General features: G+C 43.1%; 1 protein-coding gene and 1 non-coding gene across 9 annotated transcripts in view; one reads left to right on the top strand and one right to left on the bottom strand.

Annotated features, from left to right (window-relative positions):
• dnajc6 (DnaJ heat shock protein family (Hsp40) member C6) overlaps positions 1-25,414 on the bottom strand; it is a 68,340-nt gene that overhangs the window by 25,078 nt on the left and 17,848 nt on the right. For 4 of the 8 annotated variants that reach the window (XM_090236211.1, XM_090236210.1, XM_036978619.2 and 1 more), the window contains 3 exons: positions 20,184-20,319; positions 7,077-7,126; positions 5,656-5,804 (listed from right to left, as the gene is read on the bottom strand). In XM_090236211.1, the coding sequence (XP_090092337.1) occupies positions 5,656-5,804; positions 7,077-7,126; positions 20,184-20,319 (335 nt within the window). Of the gene's footprint in view, positions 1-5,655; positions 5,805-7,076; positions 7,127-20,183; positions 20,335-25,414 lie in introns of all 8 variants that reach the window. The other 4 variants (XM_090236209.1, XM_036978620.2, XM_036978617.2 and 1 more) reach the window with 1 other exon arrangement.
• LOC118964753 (U7 small nuclear RNA) lies at positions 19,574-19,628 on the top strand. Its single transcript, XR_005051946.2, has one exon. It is a non-coding gene; the product is annotated as a U7 small nuclear RNA (small nuclear RNA).

Raw genomic sequence — 25,414 nt, forward strand, 5'->3', positions numbered from 1 at the left:
GAGAGAGAGAGAGAGCAAGAGCGAGAGAGAGACAGACAGACAGAGAGAGAGAGAGAGAGAGAGAGAGAGAGAATGAGAGAGAGAGAGAGAGAGAGAGAGAGAGAGAGAGAGAGAGAGAGAGAGGAGAACGATTATAAGTAACCTCCTTGCAGTGAAAGCAACAGGTGCACAAATCACAAGTTACCATGATGAGTCATGTAATTATAATGACTTTAACAGACAAAAAAATATGGATGAATCCATCGATGACATCCCCCCATTGTTTCCCATGAGAATGCTCAGTGGCGCATTTGATGATCAGGAAGTGTCATTTCAGTGTGTCGCCATCTTTCTACATGGAGGAGTTTTTGGAAACATTGCATGCGCAGTTTGTACAACTTTAGGAAGTGAGGTTGCAGGCTAGCTGCCACCTCTCATGGAATATCTCAAGTTGTAGGCCAACCAGGGTACTGCAGGCTGCCATTAACAACTAAATTATCCTTATAACTTTGTCTGTGTGGGATTTCAAAGTAATCGGTTCAAAGACATACATCTGGTGAAATACAACAAATGATTTGTTACATGATTGTGTTCTAATTTTCTTTTTATATCCACGAATATTGACCACAAAGAGCGCCATTTACATTCACTACCCCTGTCTGCACATTATGCCCTGAATCTATTCTACGAACTAGATGACCAGTTTTGATAGCCTTTAGCCGTACCCTCATCCTACTCCTCCTCTGTTCCTCGGGTGATGTGGAGGTTAACCCAGGCACTGCGTTAACCCAGGCACTGGGTGTCCCCAGGCACTCTCATTTGCCGCCTGTTATAGACCCCCCTCAGCTCCCAGCTGTGCCCTGGACACCATATGTGAATTGATTGCCCCTAATCTATCTTCTATCTAGCTTTTAACGGACCTCTGAGACTATCACAGTGCAGGTACATTTATACAGAGACTTGATTACACACAGGTAGATTGTATTTATCATCATTAGTCATTTAGGTCAACATTGGATCATTCAGAGATCCTCACTGAACTTCTGGAGAGAGTTTGCTGCACTGAAAGTAAAGGGGCTGAATAATTTTGCACGCCCAATTTTTCAGTTTTTGATTTGTTAAAAAAGTTTGAAATATCCAATAAATGTCGTTCCACTTCATGATTGTGTCCCACTTGTTGTTGATTCTTCACAAAAAAATACAGTTTTATATCTTTATGTTTGAAGCCTGAAATGTGGCAAAAGGTCGCAAAGTTCAAGGGGGCCGAATACTTTCGCAAGGCACTGTATATAGACTATTTTTTTCTATTTTGTTATTGACTGTACACTTGTTTATTCCATGTGTAACTCTGTGTTGTTGTTTGTGTCGCACTGCTTTTCTTTATCTTGGCCAGGTCGCAGTTGTAAATAAGAACTTGTTTTCAACTAGCTTACCTGGTTAAGTAAAGGTGAAATCATTTAAAAAAAAAAAACTATAATGTGGATCCTGTTTTCTGGAAATGGTACCATGGTCGGCCATCCACTTGAACTCCTAAATGCGAGGGGTTCTCCCCTGGTGCGTGTGTGTAATGAAAAAGGGGTGATAATGGTAGACCCCTCAGGAAACCAACATTCGACCCCTCTGTTGTAAAAAAAAACTCTGATGTAAAAAACTACAGACCAGTATTCTTTATTTCCTTTCCATAACACTTGAGTGTGCTGTCTCTGACCAACTCTTTCAGAATGATCTTCTTCACCCTAACAAGTCAGGCTTCAAGAAGGGTCACTCAACTGAGACTGCTCTCCTCTGTCACTGTCACGCCCTGACCATAGAGAGCCTTTTATTCTCTATGGTGGTTAGGTCGGGGTGTAACTAGGGTGGGTTATCTTGGTTACTGTATGTCTATTTTGGCCTGATATGGTTCCCAATCAGAGACAGCTGTTTATTGTTGTCTCTGATTGGGGATCATATTTAGGCAGCCATTTCCCCCACTGTGTTTTGTGGGATCTTGCATTTGTGTAGTTGCCTGGGAGCACTGCATTTACTGCACGTTTCGTTTTCTGTTTATGTTTTTGTGAGTTTCATATAATAAACATGTGGAACTCTACGTACGCTGCGCCTTGGTCCGACATTCATTATAACGATCGTGACAGTCACGGAGACTCTGCTCTGCCAAAGCTGACTCTCTCCTCTGCTCTCATCTTCCATCAGGTGAACCATCAGATCCTCCTTTCCACCCTCTCAGGGCTGGGTGGCTCAGGCTCTGCACACTCCTGGATGGCATCCTACCTGGTCGCTCCTACCAGGTTACGTGGAGAGGATCTGTGTCTGCACCACGTGCTCTCACTACTGGTGTTCCCTAGGGCTCGGTTCTAGGCCCTCTCCTCTTTATTCTTTACAACTCTTTTCTCAACTCCATCATATCCTCTCATGGTCTCTCCTATAATTGCTAGGTAGATGACGTGGCAACATACATCTCTGCGTGCCTGGCAGATACCTCAGCTTGGATGTCGGCCCACCATCTCAAGCTCAAACTCGACAAGACGGAGCTACTCTTCCTCCCGGGAAAGGACTGCCCTCTCCAAAACCTCTCCATCACGGTTGACAACTCCATGGTGTCCCCCTCCAAGAGTTTGAAGAACCAAAGCTTGAACCTGGACAACACCCTGTCATTCTCTGCGAACATCAAAGCAGTGACTCGCTCCTGCAGGTTCATGCTCCACAACATCTGTAGAGTACAACCTTTCTTCACACAGGAAGCGGCGCAGGTCCTAATCCAGACACTCGTCATTTCCCGTCTGGACTACTGCAACTCCTGAGTGGCGCAGCGGTCTAAGGCATTGTATCTCTGTGCAAGAGGCGTCAGTCCCTGGTTTGAATCCATTAGGCCGTCACTACAGTCCCTGGTTTGACTGGGGTAGGCCGTCACTGTAAATAAGAGTTTGTTCTTAACTGACTTGCCTAGTTAAATAAAGGTTAAAAAATATAAATGTAACTAGTAGAAAGAGGAGGGAGGGAAGCACTACTAAGGTACACAATAGTACATTTTGGTAGATAGAAGGTACTCTTTGGTAAAAGGGGTAAATTGGTCATCAAATTGGTCATCAAAAAGAAAGGCACTGTATGTATGGATGTTCAATAGAAACAAAGTTTTACGTGTCAGATTTTTAAAACTTTGTTTCTATTGAACAGGCCATACAAATAAAGGTATTTTAATTAATTTAATGAAGAATTACCAGTCTTCTAAATTCCCCCCAACAATAACAAAGTGCACATCTTTTCCAACTAGCACTGACTTTGCTGATAACTTCTTTATTGAGGAAGAATGTACTCACTACGACTGTGATATGTGGTGGTCTCAACTAGCTATATTAAGATGAATGCACTAACTGTGTCTAACTTATCTGGATAAGAGTGTTTGCTAAATGACTAACATGTCAATGTAAAATGTAACTGCTGGTGTCTTGGTGACCCATAAACTGAATGGAGCGATTTAGCCAGATTAATTCCAAGGATAACATCTAGTCATTGAACAGTAAATCAGTTGAAGTGGGAAGCTGACATAGTAGTGACTGGAGTCTCACAGTGAGAGAAATTGAGCCATGTCTTACTCTCCAAGTTCAGTCTTTGATTCGGGTTTTAGGTCTATGCATAGGACAATGCACTTTCACAGTCTTCAGTGGGTATGCTATGTTTGCCATGAAACACAATACCTGGTGCCTATGGCACGTGTCAAACTCATTCCACGGAGGGCCTAGAGTCTGCGGGTTTTCGCTCCACCCTTGTACTTGATTTATGGATTAAGGTCAGTAATTAATAAGGAACTCCCTTCACCTGGTTGTCTAGTTAATTGAAAGTAAAAACCACAAACCTGCAGACACTCGGCCCTCCATGGAATGAGTCTGACACCTGGGCTATGGGTAATGTGTTGTAATGTATTATAAATCATTGCATACAGTGCCTTGCGAAAGAATTCGGCCCCCTTGAACTTTGCGATCTTTTGCCACATTTCAGGCTTCAAACATAAAGATATAAAACTGTATTTTTTTGTGAAGAATCAACAACAAATGGGACACAATCATGAAGTGGAACGACATTTATTGGATATTTCTAACTTTTTTAACAAATCAAAAACTGAAAAATTGGGCGTGCAAAATTATTCAGCCCCCTTAAGTTAATACTTTGTAGCGCCACCTTTTGCTGCGATTTCAGCTGTAAGTCGCTTGGGGTATGTCTCTATCAGTTTTGCTCATCGAGAGACTGACATTTTTTCCCATTCCTCCTTGCAAAACAGCTCGAGCTCAGTGAGGTTGGATGGTGAACAGCAGTTTTCAGTTCTTTCCACAGATTCTCGATTGGATTCAGGTCTGGACTTTGACTTGGCCATTCTAACACCTGGATATGTTTATTTTTGAACCATTCCATTGTAGATTTTGCTTTATGTTTTGGATCATTGTCTTGTTGGAAGACAAATCTCCGTCCCAGTCTCAGGTCTTTTGCAGACTACATCAGGTTTTCTTCCAGAATGGTCCTGTATTTGGCTCCATCCATCTTCCCATCAATTTTAACCATCTTCCCTGTCCCTGCTGAAGAAAAGCAGGCCCAAACCATGATGCTGCCACCACCATGTTTGACAGTGGGGATGGTGTGTTCAGCTGTGTTGCTTTTACGCCAAACATAACATTTTGCATTGTTGCCAAAAAGTACAATTTTGGTTTCATCTGACCAGAGCACCTTCTTCCACATGTTTGGTGTGTCTCCCAGGTGGCTTGTGGCAAACTTTAAACAACACTTTTTATGGATATCTTTAAGAAATGGCTTTCTTCTTGCCACTCTTCCATAAAGGCCAGATTTGTGCAATATACGACTGATTGTTGTCCTATGGACAGAGTCTCCCACCTCAGCTGTAGATCTCTGCAGTTCATCCAGAGTGATCATGGGCCTCTTGGCTGCATCTCTGATCAGTCTTCTCCTTGTATGAGCTGAAAGTTTGGAGGGACGGCCAGGTCTTGGTAGATTTGCAGTGGTCTGATACTGCTTCCATTTCAATATTACCGCTTGCACAGTGCTCCTTGGGATGTTTAAAACTTGGGAAATCTTTTTGTATCCAAATCCAGCTTTAAACTTCTTCACAACAGTATCTCGGACCTGCCTGGTGTGTTCCTTGTTCTTCATGATGCTCTCTGCGCTTTTAACGGACCTCTGAGACTATCACAGTGCAGGTGCATTTATACGGAGACTTGATTACACACAGGTGGATTGTATTTATCATCCTTAGTCATTTAGGTCAACATTGGATCATTCAGAGATCCTCACTGAACTTCTGGAGAGAGTTTGCTGCACTGAAAGTAAAGGGGCTGAATAATTTTGCACGCCCAATTTTTCAGTTTTTGATTTGTTAAAAAAGTTTCAAATATCCAATAAATGTCGTTCCACTTCATGATTGTGTCCCACTTGTTGTTGATTCTTCACAAAAAAATACAGTTTTATATCTTTATGTTTGAAGCCTGAAATGTGGCAAAAGGTCGCAAAGTTCAAGGGGGCCGAATACTTTCGCAAGGCACTGTACATGTTGGCATAGTGTGTTTTAGCATTACCGTATAACAGAGAGTGACTGAACTGAGGCTAAGTATAGTATCTCTGTGTGTTGATCTTGGTAGGCCTTGGTAGACCTCCATCTCGTGCTCTCTGTCTCACCCGGTTGGAGAACTTTGCGCCTCGGTAGTTGCGCTGTGACAGGTTGAAGACAGTGTAGTGGTCAGCGTGCCGTGAGTCCAGAAAGGAGCGCATATCCTCCACATGGTTCTGGTTGCCGATCTGCAATGCCTCTGCAGGATATGACATCACTGGCAGGGGACAGAGAGGGAGACATTGGCAGGGGACAGAGAGGGAGACATTGGCAAAGGACAGAGAGAGGCATTGGCAGGGGACATAGAGGGAGACATTGGAAAAAGACAGAGAGGGAGACAAATGGGCAATCCCAGTCACCATAGAGGTGATGATGAGGCATGCCAGGATATACAGTACTATGCTATTATTAAACACTGTCATGACGTTCCATGACAGTGTTTGATTTGATCCATACTATTAACTCCTATTTTACCAGGTAAGTTGACTGAGAACACATTCTCATTTACAGCAATGACCTAGCGAATAGTCACAGGGGAGAGGAGGGATGAACGAGCCAATTGGAAGCTGGGGATGATGAGGGCCAGATTGGGGATTTCATGTGCAGTAGGAAGGCTGTAAACATATAAAACAGACAGGGAATCATACTAAATGTCGAAAGGATGAGAGTACAGTTTGTGATTTATGTATAGTTATATTCTTCTGTTTAAAATTGGGTTTAAAATAATATAACTGCAGGTGTTTTATAACAGGTTTGACTGGCATGTGCAGCTACATGTGGGGTGTTATAGAGAATAATTATGAGTTTTCAGTGAGAGGAGGGGTCAGAGGTGACACGCTATGCATGATGGGATAGGGAGCCCCAAGTAAGTGTCCTCTGCATCTGTAGGACAGACTGCTGTTACATGCAACCTCACAACACTGAAAGAGTGTGTGTGTGTGTGTGTGTGTGTGTGTGTGTGTGTGTGTGTGTGTGTGTGTGTGTGTGTGTGTGTGTGTGTGTCAGGAGAAGGAAGACAGAGTAGTACTGTGGTTTGCACAGCTCTCCTCTGTTTACAGCACTCAGGTGTGGGATGTGGAGGCGTGTGTGTGTGTGTGTGTGTGTGTGTGTGTGTGTGTGTGTGTGTGTGTGTGTGTGTGTGTGTGTGTGTGTGTGTGTGTGTGTGTGTGTGTGTGTGTGTTGCCTGCTATGAGGGGCCCATCACAAGGTTGGAGCATCATTTGTGTTTTTATTAGGGGTGTTTTATTTTATTAGGGGTACACCCACTCTCCCAGACATCTCACCCTCTGTCACCTGCAGATTTAAAGTAGATGTTGTGCAGGGGAAAAAGTGAGGCAATATTTATAGGAGGCTGGAGACTGAGAGATCCAGATGTCTAACGCTGGCTAGGTTGAAAAGAAACCTTTGAAGCCCGAAGACAGGCTTACTGTTCCCCATAATGAGAAAATTAAACTACAGTTCGAGAATGATGTGTCTATACAGTACTCACCTATGATTCGTGATGTGATGTAGGCAATGTCCAGCTCTCCTTTTGTGTATCTGTAAAAAGAGATGTTTTGTCAAATAACATATAATGCAATTCAGATTATGTAATTACAGTGTTTAGAACACTGTGTCGACTGTTTTGTGTTGTCACATTTGTATCTAATGTAATGGTTAAAAACGACATTGTAGCAAGCTGTAGAGGAGTAGACATACACAGACAGGGTTCAGTAGCCTACTGGCCAAAGCTACACAATTCAAGTGACAATAGAAGTAGCCTAAAGTGTATGAGGCTGGGGCCCTGTTGCTTGTGGTGTAAATGTAAATCCACTATCTAGGCCACTGGTCTGTTAGTGAAGTGCTGGGGTGGATGAGTGCCATATAGCCCTGAGGGCTTCCCATCCTGGCCTTGCATGATTACCCAACAGCCCAGCCACCTGGGTAAACTGAGGCAGGGAGAGAGGGGAGTAGGGGGAGGCAGGGAGGGAGGGAGGGCCGGCAGGGAAGCAGAGATGGAGGCAGGGAGGGAAGAGGGGGAGGCAGGAAGGGAGGGCAGAGAAGGAGGTGGGGAGGAGGGGAAGCGGGAACAGGAGGAAGCATCAGTGGGCAATTCCTTTTAACGAGGTAATTGGACCAAAAGCAGCATTTTATTTTGATCCAGTGTTTTGTTGTGCTCTCCTGCAGCGTGAACAGTGTTAGCTTATCTGGATAATATGGCTAGCGCTAGCTCTGCTAACTGTACTAGCTGCTGCTAGCGTAATCAAATCATCAAATCAAATTTTATTGGTCACATACACATGGTTAGCAGATGTTAATGCGAGTGTAGCGAAATGCTTGTACTTCTAGTTTCGACCGTGCAGTAATATCTAACAAGTAATCTAACAATTTCACAACAACTACCTTATACACACAAGTGTAAAGGAATGAATAAAAATATGTACATATAAATATATGGATGAGCGATGGCCGAACGGCATAGGCAAGATGCAGTAGATGGTATGGAGTACAATATATACATATGAGATGAGTAATGTAGGGTATGTAAACATTATATAAAGTGGCATTGTTTAAAGTCACTCGTGATACATTTATTACATCCAATTTTTTATTATTAAAGTGGCTAGAGATTTGAGTTAGTATGTTGGCAGCAGCCACTCAATGTTAGTGATGGCTGTTTAAAACTTCTTATGGCTAGGCTCGACAATATTCCGCTAAAAAGGCAGCGCGCGAAATTCCATTATTTTTTTTTTAATATGTAACTTTAATACATTAACAAAAACTACATAAACTTCTTGTTAATCTACCCATCGTGTCTGATTTCAAAAAGGCTTTACAATGAAAGCACAACAAATGATTATGTTAGGTCAGAGCCAAGTCACAAAAACACACACAGCCAGTCACAAAAAGTCACAAAAAGCAGAAATATAGATAAAATTAATCACTAACTTTTGATGATCTTCATCAGATGACACTCATAGGACATCATGTTACACAATATATGTATGTTTTATTCGATAAAGTGCATATTTATACCCAAAAATCTCAGTTTACATTGGCGCGTTACGTTCAGTAATGTTTTGCTTCCAAAACATCCGGTGATTTTGCAGAGAGCCACGTCAATTTACAGAAAACTCATAATAAACATTGATAAAAGATACAACTGTTATTCACAGAATTAAAGATATACTTCTCCTTAATGCAACCGCTGTGTCAGATTTCAAAAAAACTTTACGGAAAAAGCAAACCGTGCAATAATCTGAGTACGGCGCTCAGACAACAAATCAAGCAATACAGATATCCGCCATGTTGGAGTCAACAGAAGTCAGAAATAGCATTATAAATATTCACTTCCCTTTGATGATCTTCATCAGAATGCAATCCCAGGAATCCCAGGTCCACAATAAATGTTTTATTTTGTTCGATAAAGTTTTATGTCCAAATACCTCCTTGTTGTTAGCGCGTTCAGCCCAGTAACCCAAATTCATGACGCACGAGCAGATGAAAAGCCAAAAAGTTCCGTTACAGTCCGTAGAAACATGTCAAACGAAGTATAGAATCAATCTTTAGGATGTTTTTATCATAAATCTTCAATAATGTTCCAACCGGAGAATTCCTTTGTCTTCAGAAATGCAATGGAACCCAAGCTAACTCTTACGTGAATGTGCGCCACGAGTTCATGGCACTCTGCCAGACCACTGACTCATTCAGCCCTCATTCCCCCCTCCTTCACAGTAGAAGCATCAAACAAGGTTCTAAAGACTGATGACATCTAGTGGAAGCCTTGGGAAGTGCAATTTGACCCCATAGACATATTCAATAGGCAATGAGTTGAAAAACTACAAACCTCAGATTTCCCACATCCTGGTTGGATTTTCTCAGGTTTTTGCCTGCCATATGAGTTCTGTTAAACAGTTTTAGAAACTACAGAGGGTTTTCTATCCAAATCTACTAATAATATGCATATATTACCAACTGGAACTGAGTAGCAGGCGGTTTACTCTGGGCACGCTTTTCATCCAAACGTGAAAATGCGGCCCCTTATCCCAAACAGGTTTTAACAGTCTGATGGCCTTGAGATAGAAGCTGTTTTTTAGTCTCTCGGTCCCAGCTTTGATGCACCTGTACTGACCTCGCCTTCTGGATGATAGCGGGGTGAACAGGCAGTGGCTCGGGTGGCTGTTGTTCGCGATGATCTTTTTGGCCTTCCTGTGACATCAGGTGGTGTAGGGAGCCTGGAGGGCAGGTAGTTTGCCACCGGTGATGCATTTTGCAGACCTCACTACCCTCTGGAGAGCCTTACAGTTGTGGGTGGAGCAGTTGCAGTACCAGATGGTGATACAGCCCAACAGGGTGCTCTCGGTTGTGCATCTGTAAAAGTTTGTGAGTGTTTTTGGTGACAAGCCAAATTTCTTCAGCCTCCTGAGGTTGAAGAGGTGCTGTCGCGCCGTTTAGCTCAGTTACCTTAGCTTTCTTGGGAACAGGAACGATGGTGGCCTTCTTGAAGCATGTGGATACAGCTGACGGATAGGGATTGATTGAATATGTCGGTAAACACACCAGCCAGCTGGTCTGCGCATGCTCTGAGTACGCAGCTAGGGATGCCATCTTGGCCGGCAGCCTTGCGAGGGTTAACACGTTTACATGTTTTACTCACGTTGGCTGCGGTGAAGGAGAGCCCGCAAGTTTTGGTAGCGGGCTGTGTCAGTGGCATTGTATTGTCCTCAAAGCGAGGAAAGAAGTTTTTTAGTTTGTCTGGGAGCAAGACGTCGGTGTCCACGACGGGGCTGGTTTTCTTTTTGCAATCTGTGATTGACTGCAGACCCTGCCACATAAGTCTTGTGTCTGTGACTCTACTTTGTCTCTATACTGACGCTTAGCTTGTTTGAGGGAATAGCTACACTGTTTGTATTCGGTCATGTTTCCGGTTGCCTTGCCATGATTAAAAGCAGTGGTTCGCGCTTTCAGTTTTGCGCAAATGCTGCCATCTATCCACGGTTTCTGGTTCTGGAAAGTTTTAATAGTCATCGTGGGTACATCACCGATGCACTTGCTAATAAACTTGCTCACAGAATCAGCGTATACACCAATGTTGTTGTCTGAGGCTATCTAGAACATATCCTAGTCCACGTGATCGAAGCAATCATTAAGCGTGGAATCAGATTTGTCGGGCCAGCGTTGAACAGACCTGAGCACAGGCGTTTCCTGTTTAAGTTTCTGTCTATAGGCTGGGAGCAACAAAATTGAGTCGTGGTCAGATTTGCCGAAAGGAGGCCGAAGGAGGGCTTTGTATGCGTAGCAGAATTTAGAGTAGCAATGATCCAGAATTTTGCCAGTCCGGGTCGCGCATTCGATATGCTGATAACATTTAGGCAGCCTTGTTTTCAGATTAGCCTTGTTAAAATCCCCAGCTACAATAAATGCAGCCTCAGGATATGTGGTTTCCAGTTTACATAGAGTCCAATGAAGTTCTTTCAGGGCCGTCTAGGTGTCTGTTTGGGGGGATATACACGGCTGTGATTATAATCTAAGATAATTCTCTTGGTAGATAACGCAGTCGGCATTTGATTGTAAGGAATTCTAGGTCAGGTGAACAAAAGGACTTGAGTTCCTGTATGTTGTTATAATCACACCACGACTCGTAAATCATAAGACATACACCCACGCCCTTCTTCTTACCAGAGAGATGTTTGTTTCTGTCGGCGCGATGCGCGAAGAAACCGGGTGGCTGTACCGACTCTGATAACGTATCTCGAGTGAGCCATGTTTCCGTGAAACAGAGAATGTTACAATCTCTGATTTCTCTCTGGTAGGCAAACCTTGCTCAAATTTTGTCTACCTTGTTGTCAAGAGACTGGACATTGGTGAGTAGTATACTCGGGAGCGGTGAGCGATGTGCCTGTCTACGGAGCCTGACCAGAAGACCACTCCGTCAGCTCCTTCTGCGACGCCGTTGTTTTGACTAGCCTACTGGGATCCGGTCCATTGTCCTGGGTGGTGGTCCAAACAGAGGATCCGCTTTTCGGGAAGATTGTATTCCTGGTCGTAATGTTGGTAAGTTGACGTTGCTATTATATCCAATAGTTCCTCCCTGCTGTATGTAATAAGACTTAAGATTTCCTGGGGTAACAGTGTAAGAAATACTACATAAAAACACAACATACTGCATAGTTAATCTCTGCTAACTGTACTAGCTGCTGCTAGCGCCAGCTCTGCTAACTGTATTAACAGCTGCTAGTGCTAGCTCTGCTAACTGTACTACTGTCGCTGCTGCTAGTGCTAGCTCTGCTTACTCTGGCTGCTGGTGGAGGCTCCTCAGAGGAAGGGGAGGCCCATCCTCAGTGAATTTCAGAACTTCAGAAATAGTGAAATATTTAAAAAGTTATCATTTATAGATAAACTATACTAACTATTTTCACATGTCACCAAATAATTGATTAAAACACACTTTTGCAATGAAGGTCTACTTTAGCCTCAACAGCACTCTGTAGGGTAGCAACATTGTGTAGCTGGAGGACTGTTTCCATCTTCCTCTGGGTACATTGAGTTCAATACAAAACCTAGGAGGCTCATGGTTCTCACTCCCTTCCATAGACTTACAAAGCAATAATGACAACTTCCAGAGGACATCCTCCAACCTATCAGAGCTTTTCCAGCATGAACTGACATGTTGCCCACTCAATCATTCGCACACTATTATTTTTTTAATTCTTCAAGCTCTGTCAAGTTGGTTGTTGATCATTGCTAGACAACCATTTTCAAGTCTTGCCATAGATTTTCAAGACGATTTAAGTCAAACTGTAACTAGGCCACTCAGGAACATTCAATGCCATCTTGGGAAGCAACTCCAGTGTATATTTGGCATTGTGTTTTAGGTTATTGTCCTGCTGAAAGGTGAATTTGTCTCCCAGTGTCTGTTGGACACCAGACTGAACCAGGTTTTCCTCTAGGATGTTGCCTCTGCTTAGCTCTGTTCGGTTTCTTTTTATCCTAAAAAACGCCCTAGTCCTTGCCGATGACAATTATACCCATAACATGATGCATCCACCACTGTGCTTGAACATATGAAGAGTGCTACTCAGTTATGTGTTGTTGCAATTGCCCCAAACATAACACTTTGTATTCAGAACATAAAGTTACTTTTTTTGCAGTTTTACTTTAGTGCCGTATTGCAAACAAGATGCATATTTGGGAATAGTTTTACTCTGTACAGGTTTCCTTCTTTTCACTCTGTCATGTAGGTTAGTATTGTGGAGTAACTATAATGTTGTTGAACAATTCTCAGGTTTAAAATCACCGTTGACCTCATGGTGAAATCCCTTAGAGGTTTCCTTCCTCACCAGAAACTCAGTAAGTAAGGACACCTGTATCTTTGTAGTGACTGAGTGTTTGATACACCATCCAAAGTGTAATGAATAACTTCACCATGGTCAAAGGGATATTCAATGTCTGCTTTTGATTTTATTTGACCCATCTACTTATAGGTGCCCTTCTTTGCGAAAAAAAATGCGGAAAAGGTCTAGGGTTGTGAATACTTTCTGAAGGCACTGTACATTCATATTTAGTTCATTTAGCATTTAGTTCATTTTACATCCTAGATGTAGCTAGATGCAGGCAAGTGTGTGCAAGGCTGTATTGAATGTTTCTGTGACCTTGACTACTTAAATGTATGCACCTACGTTGTAAACGTTGAATTCTAGGTTAGGATGTTGTAACCTCATGATGGGTATAGGGAAAATTTGAGTATCATGAAGTAGCTTAACCTATTGATGTTACATTGAGCTGAGTGAATGGAATATGAATGACAGTGATCACACCATAGTACCATGCAAAGTCTTGTCTGCTTGTCACAACTGCATTTGGTTTAGGGAACATGGTGTTGGGTGAAAGAACTTGTGTGGTTGATTTAAAGGGTGTTTCTTTTCTTGAATTTTACCTCAATAATTACACAGAATCTTAATTGGAATATCAGACATAAACTGTATCAGACATCAGAGGCAAAGTTTAGAAATTCACAGGGTATTAGCACACACTCTAGCTTGCATAGGTCCTCACTATAGGATCTGTACTAAGGCCTGTGGTAGTTGTAGTATTATACACATCAAATCAAATTGTATTAGTCACATGCGCCAAATACAACAATGAAATGCTTATTTACGAGCCCCTAACCAACAGTGCAGTTTCAAAGAATATGGATAAGAATCAAAGATAAAAGTAACAAGTAATTAAAGAGCAGCAGAATAAAAAAAATAACAATATATACAGGGGGGTGCAGAGTCAATGTGCGTGGGCATTGGTTAGTTGAATAGTCTGGGTAGCCATTTGACGAGATGTTCAGGAGTCTTATGGCTTGGGGGTAGAAGCTGTTTATAAGCCTCTTGGACCTAGACTTGACGCTCCGGTACAGCTTGCTGTGTGGTAGCAGAGAGAACAGTCTATGACTAGGGTGGCTGGAGTCTTTGACAATTATCTGACACCGCCTGGTATAGAGGTCCTGGATGGCAGGAAGCAACAAGTCAGGATGCTCTCGATGGTGCAGCTGTAGAACTTTTTGAGGATCTGAGGATCCATGCCAAATCTTTTCAGTCTCCTTAGGGGGATTAGGAGTTGTCGTGCCCTCTTTACGACTGTCTTGATGTGTTTGGACCATGATAGTTTGTTGGTGATGTGGACACCAAGGAACTTGAAGCTCTCAACCTGTTCCAATACAGCGAGAGAATAGGGGCATGCTCGGCCCTCCTCATCTCATCTCCTGTCTTGATCATGTTGAGGGAGAGGTTGTTGTCCTGGCACCACACGGCCAGGTCTCTGACCTCCTCCCTATATTGTCAGTAATCGGGCCTACCACTGTGAACAGGGAGTACAGGAGGGGACTAAGCACACACCCCTTAGGGGCCCCCGTGTTGAGGATCAGCGTGGCAGAGCTGTTGTTGCCTACCCTTACCACCTGGGGGCGGCCCGTCAGGAAGTGTCTTGAGAGTTGGAGTGTGCTACTGGCTAAAAAACAAGAAAACGGTGCAGTCTGGTATGCTTTATGTAAGGACTTTGAAATGATTCATACATTTACTTTTACTCATGAAACCTGAGGGTGACTTTCTCTTGAGTCATTTTCTATTAAGGTATCTTTATTTTACTCAAGTATGACAATTGGGTACTTTTTCCACCACTGCAAAGGATGGGAGAAGGGAGGAGACAAGACGAGACTAGGCCAGAAACAATCTTATCAGCAGAAAATTGTGATCGACACACTGAATCAATGTGTGTGTGTGTGTGTGTGTGTGCAGAGGTGTGTGTGTGTGTGTGTGTGTGTGTGTGTGTGTGTGTGTGTGTGTGTGTGTTTGTGTGTGTGTGTGTGTGTGTGTGAGTGTGTGAGAGTGTGTGAGTGTGTGTGTGTGTGTGTGTTGCAGTGTTAAAGAGAGTGTGTGGACAAGGCGTGAGTCTCGAGAGGCCTGCTCACTGTCTGACAGTACAGGGTGTGTCTGGTGAAGACGCCTGCGCAGAAATACTCTCTATCAGGACCCAGCGGTGCCAAACTCGACAGCCTCTCTCTCCCTCATTCCTCTCCCCTGCCTGTCCTTCATCCCTGTACACCCCTTCTACTGTTCCTCCCCTTCTCTTCCTCCACTCATCTGTTTTCCCTCTAGTCTATTCTATCAGCTATCTGATTAGCTAATATTTTATCTCAGATACAGATACAGTTCAAAGAATACTTATAAACTGGGTGGTTCGAGCCCTGAATGCTGATTGGCTGACAGCCGTGGTATATCAGACCGTATCCCGTAGGTATGACAAAGCATTTATTTGTATTACTCTAATTAGGTTGGTAACCAGTATAATAGCAATGAGGCACCTCGGGCTTTATGGTATATGGCCAATATACCACGGCTAAGGGCTGTTCTTGGCACGACACAACGCGTAGCCACATACCACAGCCCCTCATGCCTTATTGCTTAAGTGTATCACAGTGGCAATATAGCCTAAAGTGTTATCTCATTGTTGCTGAAATGTAACGGTAGAACCATAGCGGTGTATCTCTGTGTGTAAAACCATGTGTAATCAGCCCGGGTATTGTTACTCCATTCCATGTTTCACAGCTCAATGAACCCTGGCAACCAAGGGATGACATGTAAAGATCTCAGCTGGGTGAAAACACAGTCTCCTCCTCTCATACTAGAGCCCAGCAGGCACACAGAGCGCTACTAGGCCCAGTCTCAGAGCGCTATACGGTAAGAAAGTGGCACTTCCTGGATCCTCGTTTTGTAGGCTAAGAACAAACCTCACACTTGCATCGTCAAAGTCATAAAAACATGGTAATTTAAGATACACTGTATATTAAAATGTATACGTGTTTCAGAGTGAATTTACCTACCATATGCCGGTATTCAACTAACTTGACGGCCAAGAAGAAGCACGATGCCGAAAAGTTCCAAACGTTTCATTAGAACTACACACATGAACTACAACTCCCACCAGCTGTATATCTCCCATAAGTAGACAGCTTGCCTTTTCAACAAAAAAACTATTTTTTTGCATGTTTAAAAAGTACTGGCTGGCAATGGTCAGTAAAAAAAATGTTGTATTCTAATTTACCGCCCTATGTCAGTCTAGCATGGGAACCATACTTGGGTCAGACTTGGGTGGGAGGGGAGGCAGTGATATTTCTAGCCTTAGCCAATAGAAACCATTGCATGGACCCACATAAAAAATACTTCAGTTTACTATAGAATACTAATGTACTTTATATAGAATTCTGTAGTAAACTGTAGTATACTGTAGAATACTATACTACACACTGTAGAATCTCTCGGTCATGTGTACAGTCGTGGCCAAAAGTTTTGAGAATTACGCAAATATTAATTTTCACAGTCTGCTGCCTCAGTTTCTATGATGGCAATTTACATATACTCCAGCATGTTATGAAGAGTGATCAGATGAATTGCAATTAATTGCAGAGTGCCTCTTTGCCATGCAAATGAACTGAATCCCCCAAAAAACATTTCCACTGCATTTCAACCCTGCCACAAAAGGACCAGCTGACATCATGTCAATGATTCTCTCGTTAACACGGGTATGAGTGTTGACTGGAGATTACTGATTGAGTTCGAATAACAGACTGGAAGCTTCAAAAGGAGGGTGGTGCTTGCAATTATTGTTCTTCCTCTGTCAACCATGGTTTCCTGCAAGGAAACATGTGCCGTCATCATTGCTTTGTACAAAAAGGGCTTCACAGGCAAGGATATTGCTGCCAGAAAGATTGCAACTAAATCAACCATTTATCGGATCATCAAGAACTTCAAGGAGAGCGGTTCAATTGTTGCGAAGAAGGCTTCAGGGCGCCCAAGAAAGTCCAGCAAGCGCCAGGACTGTCTCATAAAGTTGATTCAGCTGCGGGATCGGGGCACCACCCGTACAGAGCTTGCTCAGGAATGGCAGCAGGCAGGTGTGAAGGTGTCAAGAAGGGCAGCAAAGAAGCCACTTCTCTCCAGGAAAAACATCAGGGACAGACTGATATTCTGCAAAATGTACAGGGATTGGACTGCTGAGGACTGGGGTAAAGTTATTTTCTCTGATGAATCCCTTTTCCGATGTTTGGGGCATCCGGAAAAAAGCTTGTCCGGAGAAGACCAAGGTGAGCGCTGCCATCAGTCCTGTGTCATGCCAACAGTAAATTATCCTGAGACCATTCATGTGTGGGGTTGCTTCTCAGCCAAGGGAGTGGGCTCACTCACAATTTTGCCTAAGAACACAGCCATGAATAAAGAATGGTACCAACACATTCTCCGAGAACAACTTCTCCCAACCATTCAGGAACAGTTTGGTGACGAATAATTCCTTTTCCAGGATGATGGAGCACCTTGCCATAAGGCAAAAGTGATAACTAAGTGGCTCAGGGAACAAAACATCGATATTTTGGGTCCATGGCCAGGAAACACCCCAGACCTTAATCCCATTGAGAAATTGTGGTCAATCCTCAAGAGGTGGGTGGACAAACAGAAACCCACAAATTCTGACAAACTCCAAGCATTGATAATGCAAGAATGGGCTGCCATCAGTCAGGATGTGGCCCAGAAGTTAATTGACATCATGCCAGGGCGGATTGCAGAGGTCTTGAAAAAGAAGGGTCAACACTGCAAATTTTGACTCTTTGCATCAACTTCTGTAGTAAATACTACATACAGTGCCTTGCGAAAGTATTCGGCCCCCTTGAACTTTGTGACCTTTTGCCACATTTCAGGCTTCAAACATAAAGATATAAAACTGTATTTTTTTGTGAAGAATCAACAACAAGTGGAACACAATCATGAAGTGGAACGACATTTATTGGATATTTCAAACTTTTTTAACAAATCAAAAACTGAAAAATTGGGCGTGCAAAATTATTCAGCCCCCTTAAGTTAATACTTTGTAGCACCACCTTTTGCTGCGATTACAGCTGTAAGTCGCTTGGGGTATGTCTCTATCAGTTTTGCACATCGAGAGACTGACATTTTTTCCCATTCCTCCTTGCAAAACAGCTCGAGCTCAGTGAGGTTGGATGGAGAGCATTTGTGAACAGCAGTTTTCAGTTCTTTCCACAGATTCTCGATTGGATTCAGGTCTGGACTTTGACTTGGCCATTCTAACACCTGGATATGTTTATTTTTGAACCATTCCATTGTAGATTTTGCTTTATGTTTTGGATCATTGTCTTGTTGGAAGACAAATCTCCGTCCCAGTCTCAGGTCTTTTGCAGACTCCATCAGGTTCTTCCAGAATGGTCCTGTATTTGGCTCCATCCATCTTCCCATCAATTTTAACCATCTTCCCTGTCCCTGCTGAAGAAAAGCAGGCCCAAACCATGATGCTGCCACCACCATGTTTGACAGTGGGGATGGTGTGTTCAGCTGTGTTGCTTTTACGCCAAACATAACGTTTTGCATTGTTGCCAAAAAAGTTCAATTTTGGTTTCATCTGACCAGAGCACCTTCTTCCACATGTTTGGTGTGTCTCCCAGGTGGCTTGTGGCAAACTTTAAACAACACTTTTTATGGATATCTTTAAGAAATGGCTTTCTTCTTGCCACTCTTCCATAAAAGCCAGATTTGTGCAATATACTGTTGTTGTCCTATGGACAGAGTCTCCCACCTCAGCTGTAGATCTCTGCAGTTCATCCAGAGTGATCATGGGCCTCTTGGCTGCATCTCTGATCAGTCTTCTCCTTGTATGAGCTGAAAGTTTAGAGGGACGGCCAGGTCTTGGTAGATTTGCAGTGGTCTGATACTCCTTCCATCTCAATATTATCGCTTGCACAGTGCTCCTTGGGATGTTTAAAGCTTGGGAAATCTTTTTGTATCCAAATCCGGCTTTAAACTTCTTCACAACAGTATCTCGGTCCTGCCTGGTGTGTTCCTTGTTCTTCATGATGCTCTCTGCGCTTTTAACGGACCTCTGAGACTATCACAGTGCAGGTGCATTTATACGGAGACTTGATTACACACAGGTGGATTGTATTTATCATCATTAGTCATTTAGGTCAACATTGGATCATTCAGAGATCCTCACTGAACCTCTGGAGAGAGTTTGCTGCACTGAAAGTAAAGGGGCTGAATAATTTTGCACGCCCAATTTTTCAGTTTTTGATTTGTTAAAAAAGTTTGAAATATCCAATAAATGTCGTTCCACTTCATGATTGTGTCCCACTTGTTGTTGATTCTTCACAAAAAAAATACAGTTTTATATCTTTATGTTTGAAGCCTGAAATGTGGCAAAAGGTCGCAAAGTTCAAGGGGGCCGAATACTTTCGCAAGGCACTGTAAATATCTACAAAAACACAACAACAAAAATAACTATACTACAGTATTTAAATTTGCCATTTTCCCTCCCCCATTTCCCAATTTGTGCCCCCCGTAAGTGAGAAACCTACATGCCAAGTATAGGCCATATAGTGTGTTCCCTATGGTTATACAAAAATAGCAGAAGCTATGAACTCTTCGTTCAGAACCCAGTCCTACCTACCTACAGGTTATGGAACATTTGCTCTTTTAGTATTTCTCCAGTAGGCTTCCTGAAGAAGAAAGCCTCCACTTCAAGTGCGAAACATAATAAAACAAAAACACTTTAGTAAATACTACAGTCATGTCCACAAAAACATGACATTATATAATACAGTCATATCCACAAAAACACTAGAATAGCAATGATCCAAGGTTTACTACAGTAAATACTAGTCATGTCCACAAAAACACTACATTAAATACTACAGTCTGCAAAAACACTACATTAATTACTATAGTATATACTACTCTTTTTTTATACTACATTATTTATACTATAGTATAAACGGACATACACCTAAGTCAGGTCTCCCTTGTAAAGGAGGTCTTCAGTCAGCAAAAACACTACAGTGGATACTATAGTATTCCTACCATAGTATACATTATAGTATTTTTTCATATGGGGAGATCAGCTATAACAGAGCTATTGGCAGGGGCAGGGGCATGTCAATTTACCCCAGCCAAGGAGCTCCAATGTGGGGCACAGTCACAACATATTCCCTTTGCCAGAGCCAGGGGATAGGTAGTGTTCTGGGGTCAGGAAAGGTACGGGTAAGGGGATGGGGGTGGTTGTTGGGACTTACGTGGCCACCTGGTGCATGACTTTGGTGGAGGTGTCCTTTAGAGTGTCCTTCAGGTTATCCTTGAAGTTGCTGAAGAATTTGCCGGCTCCGCCCTTCACCATGTCCAGCAGGCCTCCGCCATAGTTTGCGTCCATATCTGGAGATGGAGGACCTTAAAATTAAGAATGAAAGGAGAAACACACAGAAACACACTGAGAATGTAGACAGAGACAGACAGAGACAGACAGAGACAGACAGAGACAGACAGAGACAGACAGAGACAGACAGACGGAAAGGAGACAGATGGAGACAGTCATGTAGAGACACACTATTTGCAGTACAGCACAGACAAACAAATATAACAACATTGGCACAGAGACAACATACAACATATACAGTAACAAGCACACTACCTGGACTGATAAACTGTTAAAGTTAGAGAGCGAGAGAGAGAGAGAGCTGCTGTCAACTGTGGTACTGTGCTACTTCAAGAGAAAGCGCTCATCTTGGACCTCACCCAAGTCCTATATCTGACTCAGTAACCTGGTCTAAGCACACTCCTCCCTTCCCCATCCGATCCATCTGTACAAAGCACATGGCACAGAGCTCCCACTGCCGCTACCACCACCACCACAACTATTACCACCACCATCACTACTATCACTACCACTACCACCACCACCACTACTATCACTACCACCACCACTACTACTATCACTACCCCCACCACCACTACTATCACTACCACCACCACTACTACTATCACTACCACCACTACCACTACTACCACCACCACCACTACTACTATCACTACCACCACCACTACTACTATCACTACCACCACCACTACTACTATCACTACCACCACCACTACTATCACTACCACCACTACTACCACCACCACTACTACTATCACTACCACCACTACTACCACCACCACTACTACTATCACTACCAGCACCACTACTACTATCACTACCATCACCACTACTATCACTACCACCACTACTACCACCACCACTACTACTATCACTACCACCACCACTACTACTATCACTACCACCACCACTACTACTATCACTACCACCACCACAACTACTATCACTACCACCACTACCACTACTCCCACCACCACTACTACTATCACTATTACCACCACTACTACTATCACTACCACCACTACCAATACTACCACCACCACTACTACTTTCACTACCACCACCACTACTACTATCACTACCACCACCACTACTACTATCACTACCATCACTACTATCACTACCACCACTACTATCACTACCACCACTACCACTACTACCACCACCACTACTACTATCACTACCACCACCACTACTACTATCACTACCACCACCACTACTACTATCACTATCACCACCACTACTACTATCACTACCACCATTACCACTACTACTTTCACTACCACCACCACTACTACTATCACTACCACCACTACCACCACCACTACTACTATCACTACCACCACCACTACTACTATCACTACCACCACCACCACTACTATCACTACCACCACTACTACCACCACCACTACTACTATCACTACCACCACCACTACTACTATCACTACCACCACCACTACTACTATCACTACCACCACCACTACTATCACTACCACCACTACCACTACTCCCACCACCACTACTACTATCACTATTACCACCACTACTACTATCACTACCACCACTACCAATACTACCACCACCACTACTACTTTCACTACCACCACCACTACTACTATCACTACCACCACCACTACTACTATCACTACCATCACTACTATCACTACCACCACTACTACCACCACCACTACTACTATCACTACCACCACCACTACTACTATCACTACCACCACCACTACTACTATCACTACCACCACCACAACTACTATCACTACCACCACTACCACCACCACTACTACTATCACTACCACCACCACTACTACTATCACTATCACCACCACTACTACTATCACTACCACCATTACCACTACTACTTTCACTACCACCACCACTACTACTATCACTACCACCACTACCACCATCACTACCACCACCACTACTACTATCACTACCACCACTACCACTACCACCACTACTATCACTACCACCACCACCACTACTATCACTACCACCACTACCACTACTATCACTACCACCACCACTACTATCACTACCACCACTACTACTTTCACTACCACCACCACCACTACTACTATCACTACCACCACTACCAATACTACCACCACCACTACAACTTTCACTACCACCACCACTACTACTATCACTACCACCACTACCACCACCACTACTACTATCACTACCACCACCACTACTACTATCACTACCACCACTACCACTACCATTATCACTACTTGCCAGCTCAGCCCTGCACCATGTCCAGCAGCAGCACTCCTCCATTGTTGGCGTACATATCTGGAGATGGAGGACATGGTCAGGTCTCCTTTATAAAAGAGGTCTCCTGATCTCACTTGGATTTCCTTGACAAATGAAGGTTATTAAATAAAAATAAAAACTACCACCATCACTACTACCACTAATACAAACCTCAGAGCATCAACACACACAGTGTTCCTCTATAGAAGGTCTTGGACAGTAGTTATCAAGTGCTGTAGCTCTATGGTCTTTACAGAGCAATATAAATCTAAGAGCTTATCGATCAAGCAAAGGAGAGCTTCAAGTGGGTGATTAAGCCTGAGCAGGGGCTCCATTCTGGCATCTAGGAGGCACCTGAGTGTGCACTGACTGCATTCCTTTGACTTGATTGCAACACATTTAATGGAGTCTCAGATCCATCATGATGGTAAAAGGGACATTTTGTGGGAATTCCTACTGAAATGGAGGGCTATCTTTATGTCCTGATAAAAGTGTGTGTGTGTGGGGGGGGGGGTGGGGATAGTTGGGTGGGGAAAACAGCTTTACGATACCACATAAAGGCATCCACGCACGCAGACACACACAGTTAGAGTGAGAGTGAAAGCCAGCAAGCCTCTTTTCGAGACACAGGCACTTGAGACTGTCGACGGGATTCATTCAGCAATCTCATTGGGAAACGCCACTGCTAAATGAGAGAGATTGTTAACCTTCTCCTACACACTGATGATGCAGAAATATGTCTCTCCCTCTTTTCCTTCACTCTAAATTCAGACTGCCAACACTCCTAAGAGGTGTCTGGTATCTGACAGGCAGAATAATTTCCAATTCCACCTGAATCTGCTTGTGTTTAAAGCCAAGTTGAGTAAACGCAGCATTCTATATCCTAAATGAAGGGCATGATCGAGTTCTTATTCCTAATTCTAAGGGTGTAATAGAATTCTAATTCTTAGTTCTAACGGTGTGTTCTAGTACTAGTTAAGCAAGACGTGTGTCCGCGACATGGCTGGTTTTCCCTTTGTAATCCGTTATTGTCTCTAGACCCTGTTACATAGAGCTGAAGTCGGAAGTTTACATACACCTTAGCCAAATATATTTAAACTCAGATTTTCACAATTCTTGACATTTAATCCTATTAAATTCCCTGTCTTAGGTCTGTTAGGATCACCAATTATTTTAAGAATGTGAACTGTCAGAATAATAGTAGAGAGAATTATTTATTTCAGCTTTTATTTCTTTCATCACAATCCCAGAGGGTCAGAAGTTTACATACACTCAATTAGTATTTGGTAACATTGCCTTTAAATTGTTTAACTTGGGTCAAACATTTCGGGTAGCCTTCCACAAGCTTCCCACAATAAGTTTGGCCCATTCCTCCTGACAGAGCTGGTGTAACTGAGTCAGGTTTGTAGGCTTCCTTGCTCGCACACGCTTTTTCAGTTCTGCCCATAAATTTGATATAGGATTGAGGTCAGGGCTTTGTGATGGCCTCTCCAATACCTTTACTTCATTGTCCTTAAGCCATTTTGCCACAAATTTGGAAGTATGCTTGGGGTCATTGTCCATTTGGAAGACCCATTTGCAACCCCGCTTTAACTTCCTGACGGATGTCTTGAGATGTTGCTTCAATATATCCACATAAATTTTACTTTCTCATGATGCCATCTATTTTGTGAAGTGCACCAGTCCCTCCTGCAGCAAAGCCCTCCCACAACATGATGCTGCCACCCCCGTGCTTCACGGTTGGGATGGTGTTCTTTGGCTTGCAAGCCTCCCCCTTTTTCCTCCAAACACAACGATGGTCATTATGGCCAAACAGTTATTTTTTTGTTTCATCAGACCAGAGGACATTTCTCCAAAAAGTACAATCTTTGTCCCCATGTGCAGTTGCAAACCGTAGTCTGGCTTTTCTTATGGCGGTTTTGGAGCAGTGGCTTCTTCCTTGCTTGGCCTTTCAGGTTATGTTGATTATAGGACTTATTTTACTGTGGATATAGATACTTTTGTACCTGTTTCCTCCAGCATCTTCACAAGGTCCTTTGCTGTTGTTCTGGGATTGATTTGCACATTTCGCACCAAAGTACGTTCATCTCTAGGAGACAGAACGCGTCTCCTTCCTGAGCGGTATGGCGGCTGCGTGGTCCCATGGTGTTCATACTTGCGTACTATTGTTTGTACAGATGAACGTGGTACCTTCAGGCATTTGGAAATTGCTCCCAAGGATGAACCAGACTTGTGGAGGTCTACAATTTTTTGGGCTGATTTTCTTTTGATTTTCCCATGATGCCAAGCAAAGAGGCACTGAGTTTGAAGGTAGGCCTTGAAATACATCCACAAGTACACCTCGAATTGACTCAAATTATGTCAATTAGCCTATCAGAAGCTTCTAAAGCCATGACATCATTTTCTGGATTTTTCCAAGACGTTTAAAGGCACAGTCAACTTAGTGTATGTAAACTTCTGACCCACTAGAATTGTGATACAGTGAATTATAAGTGAAATAATCATTCGGTAAACAATTGTTGGGAAATTATTTGTGTCGTGCACAAAGTAGATGTCCTAACTGACTTGCCAAAACTATAGTTTGTTAACAAGAAATTTGTGGAGTGGTTGAAAAACGAGTTTTAATGGCTCCAACCTAAGTGTATGTAAACTTCCAAACTCAACTGTACGTCTATTTACGGTTTCTGGTTTGCGTAGGTTTTAACAGTCACAGTGCGAACAACATCTGCTATACACTTCCTGACGAACTCAGTCACCGTGTCCGTGTATATGCCAATGTTATTCTCAGAGGCTACCCGGGACATGTCTCAGTCCGCGTGA

The sequence above is a fragment of the Oncorhynchus mykiss genome, chromosome 5 (genome assembly GCF_057628025.1).
Source record: "Oncorhynchus mykiss isolate SJ-2025 chromosome 5, ASM5762802v1, whole genome shotgun sequence".
NCBI lineage: Eukaryota > Metazoa > Chordata > Actinopteri > Salmoniformes > Salmonidae > Oncorhynchus > Oncorhynchus mykiss.